Here is a 12,480-nt window from a genome sequence, read left to right as displayed (position 1 = left end):
TTTACTGAAGATTATTTCAGACCACAGATTAGGACTGTAAGTCGCTTTGGATAAAAGCGTCTGCTAAATGGCATATTATATTATATTATTATATATTATATTATAGATCTCCATAAAAACATAGAAATACAACAACAGGAAATCCAATAATAAAGGAAATAACAATACACAAAGTGTCAATCATTATCTAACTAGGTTAATGGCAGTTGGCCTGAAGCTTTTACCAAAACAGATTGTCTTGTAGCAGCGATATACTCCCGTTTTGGATGGTCAACATTCGAAGAAATTATGCAATTTCAGTGGATGGCCAATGTCGTGGGTGATATTGTCCTTGCATCTCACAGCCCAGTCGGTTAGTTTGGATACATAGTATTTGGTGTATTGTGTCCAGGGGCAAACAAAATTTATTCTACAGTGCTAAATCTTTAGAGCTGTTGATCCACAAAGTCATCTTTTCATAAATGAGTAAACCAGTGGTTACCAATGTAAATAAAGCTGGTCGAAAATCCAGTATTACAGGTTGGCCAATGTTGTCAGAAATCCCCATTGTTGTCAAATGGCTCAGGTGTTTAACTGCCTGCCATCTTGGAGGCTTTCAGCATGTGTCACTGACTGTTCCCTGAGTCCATGATTCATAAGCATTTGTCTACACCCACGATAACATTTAAGTATGTGTACGTGACCGATTTGATTTGATGCATACTCCTGTTAACTTGATCACTGAAGACATGATTGAAAACCAGTGAGGCACGACAGTGTATCAGTGTACCTAGATAAACCCGTTCTGTGAAGTAAAAAGTAATTGTTCTTAATCCATCCAGTGAAAGGTGGGTTTTACAGGCCTGAGGTCAGAGGTGCTCAGGCCTGTGAAAGGTGTGTTTTACATGCCTGAGGTCAGAGGTGCTCAGACGGGGCCATAGCCTACCACTACATCTCCTACACTCATCTCCACCTCCACCTCTTGTAGAGGGATGTGTGGTTTGTCATAGCCAGAGTCCATGTCCTCCACCTCAAATATCCTTGAGTCTGATTCCACAGAGTCATCTCCACACAGCAGCACAGAACATGGCTGTGTCAACTCCAGAAGCTCAGTCCGTAATTGGCTTCTGCTGTCCGATAAGCCCTCTCCCACCTGCCCAGAACTAATGGGGTATTGAAGGTAAGCCGAAGATCCAACGCAAGTGGTCGCACTCTCAACCGGTTCCTCCTCTTCTGAAGTCTCCAACAGGCTCTGGGATGTGGTGGTAGCTGGTTCTATGCCACTGATGTACGCTATGATCTCGCATTGCAGGTACATTATATTGTTGGCATGTGGGTTTGATAGGATTGAAGCCTGTGAAACAATAATACATAGCCAAATTGAGATTAGTCAGCTCAGAGGGTGTATGGTTACTGTTTTGGACCAGAAAAGACACTGATAGCATATACTGTTCTAGCAACAAGCAAAAGCATCAGATAGGATGATTTGTCCCAGAGGGGAATATAGTCTACAACACACAGTACTGCTGTATACATAATATACACTATACATTACACATTCTACATAATACATACATTGCACGTTACCCACCATACACATTGTGCGCTTACCAAAGTCTTTGGAAAATTGGACAAGGTTATTTTCCGCATGCTTCTCTTGCAGAGCCTTATTGTCACAAAGACTACAAAGGCCACAATGCCAATGATGATCAATGGCAAAAGCATGAGCAAAATTGATTCCAGTGAAATTGTTTCTGCAGATAGATAAACATATCAGTCACTGAATCACTTAACTAGCATACTATGTCATTGTAAGATAACTTTCCATAGCCACTGTTCATTTTGACTATAATAATTCATAAAACTGCAATAATTCATAAAAAATAAATACCAGAATTAAATAACGCCTACTTGGACCAGATATAACAAAAAAATGTAATGTCGACAAATGGTAGTGTGCTTACTGTCTTCATAGCCACAGATGGGTCCTGTTCTGTTGAACATAACTCTTCGGCCCATTGCATCCCCTTCCAGACTAACACAGTACTGCTCCTTGTTCTCCAGGACTGTGAAGGTATAACGACAGACTTTGTCTTCTATCTTGCAAAATAGGTGATTAGTCTGCAGACAGAAGAAAGAATATGCAATTAGTAAATCAGCTAATGTCAACATCATCATTAAGTATCCATATATGTTAACTTTAGGTCATCATTACTAATGCACTGAGCAAAGTAATGACATGGATGTGACCTGTGTTACCCTCTGCATGTATACTGTAGATTCTAACCAATTAAGGGCAATTTTCATCATACTTACATTTTCATAAGTTACTTGGTAAGAGAAGGTTTTGTCATCTCCTCCCATACGAGACTCTCTCAGTTCTGTGTACAGGTGGTAAGGGTTGTCGAAGCTCACTGTGACCTCCATATCCTTCATTGACACATCTACGGCAGGGAAATCCAACTTGCCTGAGATAAAATGAAAAGGGTATTAGAGTAGGGTTAGAGCAAATGCCTGCAGTAATGAATATACTGATCTGGTGGAGGACTACCTCAATTTTGTCATATATACTTCTCTGTTGCTTGGATGGATGTAATTTTTATGTCACACAAAGAAATCACGTTTCTATACAAGGAGGAAAATTATTGGTATGTTTTCAATGTCCACTTTGAAAACCCACTTTTGAAAACATTGTACTTACAGTGGATTTTAGCTGTCATTTGTCTATTAAATGTGAATATCGAGGACTTCTGAGATGCTGATTCCTCCGTTTCACCAATGGCTGTTATCGTCACAAAGTAGCGATCCAATTCTTTTGCGTTCCACATCAAGGGGGTGAGGTCATAATGATGCTGTTTAGTGAAATTCTCCTGCCATCTAAAAATAAAAACAACCATCAGCGAGCACTAGATACATTTAACAGAAAGATGGCACTCAACCAACAAACAGAGAGTTAGAAACTGTTAATAGATACTGTGTAATAGTTGAATAAGCAGATAGCTCTGTTAGGATATCGTTCCAGGTGACAGGCTAATCCCTGTGGTTAAGGTATCTGATGCCCATTACATACACATGATATTCTTTTCAATCAAATTATATACACTGAACAAAAATATAAATGCAACAATTTCAAAGATTATACTGAGTTACAGTTCATATAAGGAAATCAGAAAACCAGTCAGTATCTGGTGTGACCTCCATTTGCCTCATGCAGCGCAACACATCTCCTTCGCATAGAGTTGATCAGGCTGTTTATTGTGGCCTGTGGAATGTACTGCCAAATTCTCTAAAACGACGTCGGAGGCGGCTTATGGTAGAGAAATGAACATTCAATTATCTGGCAACAGCTCTGTTGGACATTCCTGCAGTCAGCATGCCAATTGCACGCTCCCTCAAAACTTAAGACATCTGTGCCTAAGCTGTTGGGAGGAGCTATAGGAGGACAGGCTCCTTTTAATGGCTGGAATGGTATTATGGAACGGAATCAAACAAGTTGTTTCCATGTGTTTGGTACCATTCCATTTAATCCATTCCAGCAATTACAATGCGCCCATCCTCATATAGTTCCTTCCACCAGCCATTAAGTTTGCCAATGACCATCTGGATGATCCAGAGGAGGAATGGGAGAAGGTCATGTGGTCTGATGAGACAAAAATATAGTTATTTGGTCTAAACTCCACTCGCCGTGTTTGGAGGAAGAAGAAGGATGAGTAGGACCCCAAGAACACCATCCCAACCGTGAAGCATGGAGGTGGAAACATCATTCTTTGGGGATGCTTTTCTGCAAAGGGGACAGGACGACTGCACCGTATTGAGGGGAGGATGGATGGGGCCATGTATCGCGAGATCTTGGCCAACAACCTCCTTCCCTCAGTAAGAGCATTGAAGATGGGTCGTGGCTGGGTCTTCCAGCATGACAACGACCCGAAACACACAGCCAGGGCAACTAAGGAGTGGCTCCGTAAGAAGCATCTCAAGGTCCTGGAGTGGCCTAGCCAGTCTCCAGACCTAAACCCAATAGAAAATCTTTGGATGGAGCTGAAAGTCCATATTGCCAAGCGACAGCCCCGAAACCTGAAGGATCTGGAGAAGGTCTGTATGGAGTGGGCCAAAATCCCTGCTGCAGTGTGTGCAAACCTGGTCAAGACCTACAGGAAACGTATGATCTCTGTAATTGCAAACAAAGGTTTCTGTACCAAATATTAAGTTCTGCTTTTCTGATGTATCAAATACTTACTGTATGTCATGCAATAAAATGCAAATTAATTACTTAAAAATCATACAATGTGATTTTCTGGATTTTTGATTTAGATTCCGTCTCTCACAGTTGAAGTGTACCTATGATAAAAATTACAGACCTCTACATGCTTTGTAAGTAGGAAAACCTACAAAATTGGCAATGTATCTAATACTTGTTCTCCCCACTGTATATGTCAATTGTAAGCCATTATGAAGAGTCATCAAAAAACAAGTCAGCAGTAGCCTGTAGATAATATTAGAATACCAGCAAAGCTCACCCGTAATCACCACTTATGTTCAATTTGAAGTCAGGTTGATAAAGCAGTTCACTGTAGTTCCAATAAACAGTTGTCTGAAAGTTGTTGCAGCTCACTGTCACTTTTTCTGGAGGTGGAACTGTCCAGGAAAATAAGACATTAAATGTAGTTAGTAGGCTTATGAAGGCAAGGTGAAGAACCTGCCATGCAGGTAGTCTCAGTGTTTACATCTTGGGGCTTTGCTCATGAGGGTTAGTACCAAGGGAACCTTCACCAGAGTACATTGACTAGACTGGTTGTTCATGGCAACAGCTTTGAAGCAAACTCTAAACAATTCCACCTGTCTTGGTAAAGTGATGTATTCAATCATAGGTATAATTTCTAAATTTCTAAACTTTGAAGATTGAATGTGTGCAGTATCTGCTTATTGATGCCCCTGAGATTATGCAACCCTTTTCCTCTGTAACCACCCCCATGGATTAGCTAAATAAGGCGATCCTCCATTGGAGTCATCTAGACTCCAGTACAAATCATTATTTTTCTTATTTAAAATATTTTTTTCAAAATTGCACAATGAGCACTTGTTGTCTCTCAAATACAGTGGGGAAAAAAGTATTTAGTCAGCCACCAATTGTGCAAGTTCTCCCACTTAAAAAGATGAGAGAGGCCTGTAACTTTCATCATAGGTACACGTCAACTACCAGAAGATCACATTGCAGGATTTTTTATGAATTTATTTGCAAATTATGGTGGAAAATAAGTATTTGGTCACCTACAAACAAGCAAGATTTCTGTCTCTCACAGACCTGTAACTTCTTCTTTAAGAGGCTCCTCTGTCCTCCACTCATTACCTGTATTAATGGCACCTGTTTTAACTTGTTATCAGTATAAAAGACACCTGTCCACAACCTCAAACAGTCACTCTCCAAACTCCACTATGGCCAAGACCAAAGAGCTGTCAAAGGACACCAGAAACAAAATTGTAGACCTGCACCAGGCTGGGAAGACTGAATCTGCAATAGGTAAGCAGCTTGGTTTGAAGAAATCAACTGTGGGAGCAATTATTAGGAAATGGAAGACATACAAGACCACTGATAATCTCCCTCGATCTGGGGCTCCACGCAAGATCTCACCCTGTGGGGTCAAAATGATCACAAGAACGGTGAGCAAAAATCCCAGAACCACACGGGGGGACCTAGTGAATGACCTGCAGAGAGCTGGGACCAAAGTAACAAAGCCTACCATCAGTAACACACTACGCCGCCAGGGACTCAAATCCTGCAGTGTCAGACGTGTCCCCCTGCTTAAGCCAGTACATGTCCAGGCCCGTCTGAAGTTTGCTAGAGTGCATTTGGATGATCCAGAAGAGGATTGGGAGATTGTCATATGGTCAGATGAAACCAAAATATAACTTTCTGGTAAAAACTCAACTCGTCGTGTTTGGAGGACAAATAATGCTGAGTTGCATCCAAAGAACACCATACCTACTGTGAAGCATGGGGGTGGAAACATCATGCTTTAGGGCTGTTTTTCTGCAAAGGGACCAGGACGACTGATCCGTGTAAAGGAAAGCATGAATGGGGCCATGTATCGTCAGCAAGGGCATTGAAGATGAAACGTGACTGGGTCTTTCAGCATGACAATGATCCCAAACACACCGCCCGGGCAACGAAGGAGTGGCTTCGTAAGAAGCATTTCAAGGTCCTGGAGTGGCCTAGCCAGTCTCCAGATCTCAATTCCATAGAAAATCTTTGGAGGGAGTTGAAAGTCCGTGTTGCCCAGCCCCAAAACATCACTGCTCTAGAGAAGATCTGCATGGAGGAATGGGCCAAAATACCAGCAACAGTGTGTGAAAACCTTGTGAAGACTTACAGAAAACGTTTGACCTGTGTCATTGCCAACAAAGGGTATATAACAAATTATTGAGAAACTTTTGTTATTGACCAAATACTTATTTTCCACCATAATTTGCAAATAGATTCATTAAAAATCCTACAATGTGATTTTCCTGATTTTTTTCTTTCTCATTTTGTCTGTCATAGTTGACGTGTACCTATGATGAAAATTACAGGCCTCTCTCATCTTTTTAAGTGGGAGAACTTGCACAATTGGTGGCTGACTAAATACTTTTTCCCCCCACTGTACATCATTACAGTTGTTGGTTAGCTAGCTAGCAAATGTTTTGCCATATTAGCATAGACATGTCAAAACACCTCAAAACATCCCTTATGAAAAAATATTGCAGTCAGAGTGCACTATAACTGCAGTACATGGTGGTATAATTGCAGTTAGAGTGCAGTATAACTGCAGTATGCTGCAAATACTACTTCCAAAATAACACTGTTTCTTTTACTGCGGTAATTTTGCAGTGTAACTGCAGATACAGTGCAGTATAACTGCAGTTCAACTGCAGGACTGTCATGGGTTTGTTGCTAAACAACCAACCCCTCTCTACACACTAAATTTACATTTTGTTAATCAAAGTGTGATTGAGCAACACTAACTTCCTCATGTCAGCACCTTGGGCAATTCCTGTTAGACAGCTATATGTTCAACCAAACGACACATCACAACTCTTCTCAACCAGAGATCTCCATTGACTTATAATGTATTAGACACTGCTTTTGCCCTCCTTGAAAATGACAGGTAAATGTCGGCAGCAATGAGAAAGCAAATAAGAGTGTTACTTTGTCCAGGTGAGTTGAGCAACATTATTGCCCTTCTGCATTCTGTCAACATCAAATCAAATCAAAATGTATTTGCCACATGCGCCGAATACAACAGGTGTAGACATTACAGTGAAATGCTTACTTACAAGCCCTTAAACAACAATCAATTTTTTTTTAAATAAAAAAAAGTAAAAAAAAGTGTTAAGTAAAAAATACAAGCAAATAACTAAAGAGCAGCAGTAAAATAAAATAACAGTAGGGAGGCTATATACAGGGGGGTACCGGTGCAGAGTCAATGTGCGGGGGCACTGGCTAGTCGAGGTAATTGAGGTAATATGTACATGTGGGTAGAGTTAAAGTGACTATGCATAAATAATAAACAGAGAGTAGCAGCAGCGTAAAAGAGGGGGTGGGGTGGGGGGGACAATGCAAATAGTCTGGGTATCCATGATTAGCTGTTCAGGAGTTTTATGGCTTGGGGGTAGAAGCTGTTGAGAAGCCTTTTGGACCTAGACTTGGCGCTCTGGTACCGCTTGCCGTGTGGTTGCAGAGAGAACAGTCTATGAATAGGGTGGCTGGAGTCTTTGACAATTTTGAGGGCCTTCCTCTGACACCGCCTGGTATAGAGGTCCTGGATGGCAGGAAGCTTGGCCCCAGTGATGTACTGGGCCATACGCACTACCCTCTGTAGTGCCTTGCGGTCGGAGGCCGAGCAGTTGCCATACCAGGCGGTGATGCAACCAGTCAGGATGCTCTCGATGGTACAGCTGTATAACTTTTTGAGGATCTGAGGACCCATGTCAAATCTTTTCAGTCTCCTGAGGGGGAATAGGCTTTGTTGTGCCCTCTTCACGACTGTCTTGGTGTGTTTGGACCATGATAGTTTGTTGGTGATGTGGACACCAAGGAACTTGAAGCGCTCAACCTGTTCCACTACAGCCCTGTCGATGAGAATGGGGGCGTGCTCAGTCCTCTTTTTTTCCCCCTGTAGTCCACGATCATCTCCTTTGTCTTGATCATGTTGAGGGAGAGGTTGTTGTTCTGCAGAAAGCAGCTAATGCACTGTGCTGCTTATTCTTATCACAGTACAGTACTGATGTTGGTTTTATGAGTCTACTTGAAAAGAACATAAAGGTCCGCACACTGAATTACTATTTTATTGACAACGTTTCTTCGTCAGGTCAAGAGTGTTTTAAAAGTCTAAGCAAACGCTCAAGGAGATAACCAGTCCAAGGATTTTCCACACACCACACCCATGTTAAACCACCTTTGGTTTATTATGGTACCACGGAATCATTTTATTACAATTTAGGTACGCTAATGTAAGAGCAAAGTACATTTATTTAGGCCTACTGTATGTTAGAATTCTCCCTCGATCTGGGGCTCCACGCAAAATCTCACCCCGTGGGGTCAAAATGATCACAAGAACGGTGAGCAAAAATCCCAGAACCACACGGGGGGACATAGTGAATGACCTGCAGAGAGCTGGGACCAAAGTAACAAAGCCTACCATCAGTAACACACTACGCCGCCAGGGACTCAAATCCTGCAGTGCCAGACGTGTCCCCCTGCTTAAGCCAGTACATGTCCAGGCCCGTCTGAAGTTTGCTAGAGTGCATTTGGATGATCCAGAAGAGGATTGGGAGAATGTCATATGGTCAGATAAAACCAAAATAGAACTTTTTGGTAAAAACTCAACTCGTCGTGTTTGGAGGACAAATAATGCTGAGTTGCATCCAAAGAACACCATACCTACTGTGAAGCATGGGGGTGGAAACATCATGCTTTAGGGCTGTTTTTCTGCAAAGGGACCAGGACGACTGATCCGTGTAAAGGAAAGCATGAATGGGGCCATGTATCATCAGCAAGGGCATTGAAGATGAAACGTGGCTGGGTCTTTCAGCATGACAATGATCCCAAACACACCGCCCGGGCAACGAAGGAGTGGCTTCGTAAGAAGCATTTCAAGGTCCTGGAGTGGCCTAGCCAGTCTCCAGATCTCAATTCCATAGAAAATCTTTGGAGGGAGTTGAAAGTCCGTGTTGCCCAGCCCCAAAACATCACTGCTCTAGAGAAGATCTGCATGGAGGAATGGGCCAAAATACCAGCAACAGTGTGTGAAAACCTTGTGAAGACTTACAGAAAACGTTTGACCTGTGTCATTGCCAACAAAGGGTATATAACAAATTATTGAGAAACTTTTGTTATTGACCAAATACTTATTTTCCACCATAATTTGCAAATAAATTCATTAAAAATCCTACAATGTGATTTTCCTGATTTTTTTCTTTCTCATTTTGTCTGTCATAGTTGACGTGTACCTATGATGAAAATTACAGGCCTCTCTCATCTTTTTAAGTGGGAGAACTTGCACAATTGGTGGCTGACTAAATACTTTTTTCCCCCACTGTACATCATTACAGTTGTTGGTTAGCTAGCTAGCAAATGTTTTGCCATATTAGCATAGACATGTCAAAACACCTCAAAACATCCCTTACGAAAAAATATTGCAGTCAGAGTGCACTATAACTGCAGTACATGGTGGTATAATTGCAGTTAGAGTGCAGTATAACTGCAGTATGCTGCAAATACTACTTCCAAAATAACACTGTTTCTTTTACTGCGGTAATTTTGCAGTGTAACTGCAGATACAGTGCAGTATAACTGCAGTTCAACTGTAGGACTGTCATGGGTTTGTTGCTAAACAACCAACCCCTCTCTACACACTAAATTTACATTTTGTTAATCAAAGTGTGATTGAGCAACACTAACTTCCTCATGTCAGCACCTTGGGCAATTCCTGTTAGACAGCTATATGTTCAACCAAACGACACATCACAACTCTTCTCAACCAGAGATCTCCATTGACTTATAATGTATTAGACACTGCTTTTGCCCTCCTTGAAAATGACAGGTAAATGTCGGCAGCAATGAGAAAGCAAATAAGAGTGTTACTTTGTCCAGGTGAGTTGAGCAACATTATTGCCCTTCTGCATTCTGTCAACATCAAATCAAATCAAAATGTATTTGCCACATGCGCCGAATACAACAGGTGTAGACATTACAGTGAAATGCTTACTTACAAGCCCTTAAACAACAATCAAAAAAAAATTTAATAAAAAAAAGTAAAAAAAAGTGTTAAGTAAAAAAATAAAAGCAAATAACTAAAGAGCAGCAGTAAAATAAAATAACAGTAGGGAGGCTATATACAGGGGGGTACCGGTGCAGAGTCAATGTGCGGGGGCACTGGCTAGTCGAGGTAATTGAGGTAATATGTACATGTGGGTAGAGTTAAAGTGACTATGCATAAATAATAAACAGAGAGTAGCAGCAGCGTAAAAGAGGGGGTGGGGTGGGGGGGACAATGCAAATAGTCTGGGTATCCATGATTAGCTGTTCAGGAGTTTTATGGCTTGGGGGTAGAAGCTGTTGAGAAGCCTTTTGGACCTAGACTTGGCGCTCTGGTACCGCTTGCCGTGTGGTTGCAGAGAGAACAGTCTATGAATAGGGTGGCTGGAGTCTTTGACAATTTTGAGGGCCTTCCTCTGACACCGCCTGGTATAGAGGTCCTGGATGGCAGGAAGCTTGGCCCCAGTGATGTACTGGGCCATACGCACTACCCTCTGTAGTGCCTTGCGGTCGGAGGCCGAGCAGTTGCCATACCAGGCGGTGATGCAACCAGTCAGGATGCTCTCGATGGTACAGCTGTATAACTTTTTGAGGATCTGAGGACCCATGTCAAATCTTTTCAGTCTCCTGAGGGGGAATAGGCTTTGTTGTGCCCTCTTCACGACTGTCTTGGTGTGTTTGGACCATGATAGTTTGTTGGTGATGTGGACACCAAGGAACTTGAAGCGCTCAACCTGTTCCACTACAGCCCTGTCGATGAGAATGGGGGCGTGCTCAGTCCTCTTTTTTTCCCCCTGTAGTCCACGATCATCTCCTTTGTCTTGATCATGTTGAGGGAGAGGTTGTTGTTCTGCAGAAAGCAGCTAATGCACTGTGCTGCTTATTCTTATCACAGTACAGTACTGATGTTGGTTTTATGAGTCTACTTGAAAAGAACATAAAGGTCCGCACACTGAATTACTATTTTATTGACAACGTTTCTTCGTCAGGTCAAGAGTGTTTTAAAAGTCTAAGCAAACGCTCAAGGAGATAACCAGTCCAAGGATTTTCCACACACCACACCCATGTTAAACCACCTTTGGTTTATTATGGTACCACGGAATCATTTTATTACAATTTAGGTACGCTAATGTAAGAGCAAAGTACATTTATTTAGGCCTACTGTATGTTAGAATTCATTACAAGACTAATTTGACATCCTGTGGTTAATATTTAGGATTGAGGAGTGGTGGAGACATAATGGGGAGTTGACTGTAGAGTCGTTTTATTCTAAGGGCAGGTTCAAACACACGCAGACTACTCAGAATTACTGCCATTTGTATTTTTATAACATCATTTGGAGGTTATGATACTGACAAAAGATGATGAGCTGATTTAGTATATAGTGTACAGAATTATTACAAGTGGGCAAAACACCATGACTTAAAAAGATAACTTACAGACAAAATTGTTATTACAGTATTATTACATAGCTAGGCCTATTACCTCAAGTCATCCCTTCCTATTTGTAATCATAATAATAATAACCCACATTGTTTTTCAATCAAAGCAATGTAGTTTTCAAAGTTTTCATTCAGGTTAACCAACTTACCCAGTGTGGAAACCTCTGTGACCAAAACGATCAGGACTGTCAGTGAACCACAAAAAGCCAACATCATGCCTTTTCAAATAAAAATCCACGAAATTTAAGAAACCGAATTAACAAATAGATAAGACTTATTCTTAGGTTTTAAAAAAAACCCAGCGATCTACCTTTAACCTAAATTATAACCGCAAGTCTAAGAGTAATCAGACTCGTATCGGTCGTTGACGCAACTCAGTTTTCCTGGAAGTAAATGACACAGAGGTGTATTTCTTCACAGTTTATTCGAATTGACACGCCTCCATTTCCTCATTTCATTCTAATGAATTCTAAAGACTTCTTTAGAATATAGGCCTACCATAAGCGAAAATCCTAGCAATTATTAGGCAGTTAACTAAACTAAATATATCCTAAAAGGACTATATGTCCGTCCCATCTGAGTTGAGTACCGGAAACATGCGGAGAAAAACGCGAAGTTCACACCTTGACCTCAACCTCAACCTAATCTCTCTCCAGTCGCAGGACATCAAAGGACAGGTAAAACATGTCAGTAGCCTACCTTGAGCAATGCCGCCTCCTACTGCTGATTTGTGGTAATACTTTACATAACAACAAAGAATTGACA

The 12,480-nt window shown here is 41.5% G+C and overlaps 1 protein-coding gene across 1 annotated transcript; it reads right to left on the bottom strand.

Moving 5' to 3' along the window:
- Positions 1 to 360: 360 nt before the first annotated feature.
- LOC311113670 (interferon gamma receptor 1-like) lies at positions 361 to 12,091 on the bottom strand. Its single transcript, XM_084156953.1, has 7 exons — positions 11,865 to 12,091; positions 4,497 to 4,614; positions 2,681 to 2,856; positions 2,296 to 2,447; positions 1,944 to 2,100; positions 1,591 to 1,733; positions 361 to 1,333 (listed from the first exon to the last, which is right to left on the bottom strand). The coding sequence occupies exons 1-7, from the start codon at positions 11,929 to 11,931 to the stop codon at positions 905 to 907; spliced, it is 1,242 nt and encodes a 413-aa protein (XP_084013079.1). The 5' UTR covers positions 11,932 to 12,091; the 3' UTR covers positions 361 to 904.
- Positions 12,092 to 12,480: the final 389 nt, after the last annotated feature.

Source organism: Coregonus lavaretus (assembly GCF_964263955.1).
Source record: "Coregonus lavaretus genome assembly, chromosome: 40".
In the NCBI taxonomy this organism is placed as follows: Eukaryota; Metazoa; Chordata; class Actinopteri; order Salmoniformes; family Salmonidae; genus Coregonus; species Coregonus lavaretus.
The sequence above is the reverse complement of the archived record's forward strand: the minus strand, read 5'-3'. Positions and strand labels throughout refer to the sequence as shown.

Coding starts and splice junctions, on each gene's coding strand:
- LOC311113670 (XM_084156953.1), bottom strand. CDS start 11,931: ATGATGTTGGCTTTTTGTGGTTCACTGACAGTCCTGATCGTTTTGGTC. Junction 2,857..4,496: donor AACATAAGTGGTGATTACGG/GTGAGCTTTGCT, acceptor TTTTATTTTTAG/ATGGCAGGAGAATTTCACTA. Junction 2,101..2,295: donor ACCAAGTAACTTATGAAAAT/GTAAGTATGATG, acceptor TTCTGTCTGCAG/ACTAATCACCTATTTTGCAA.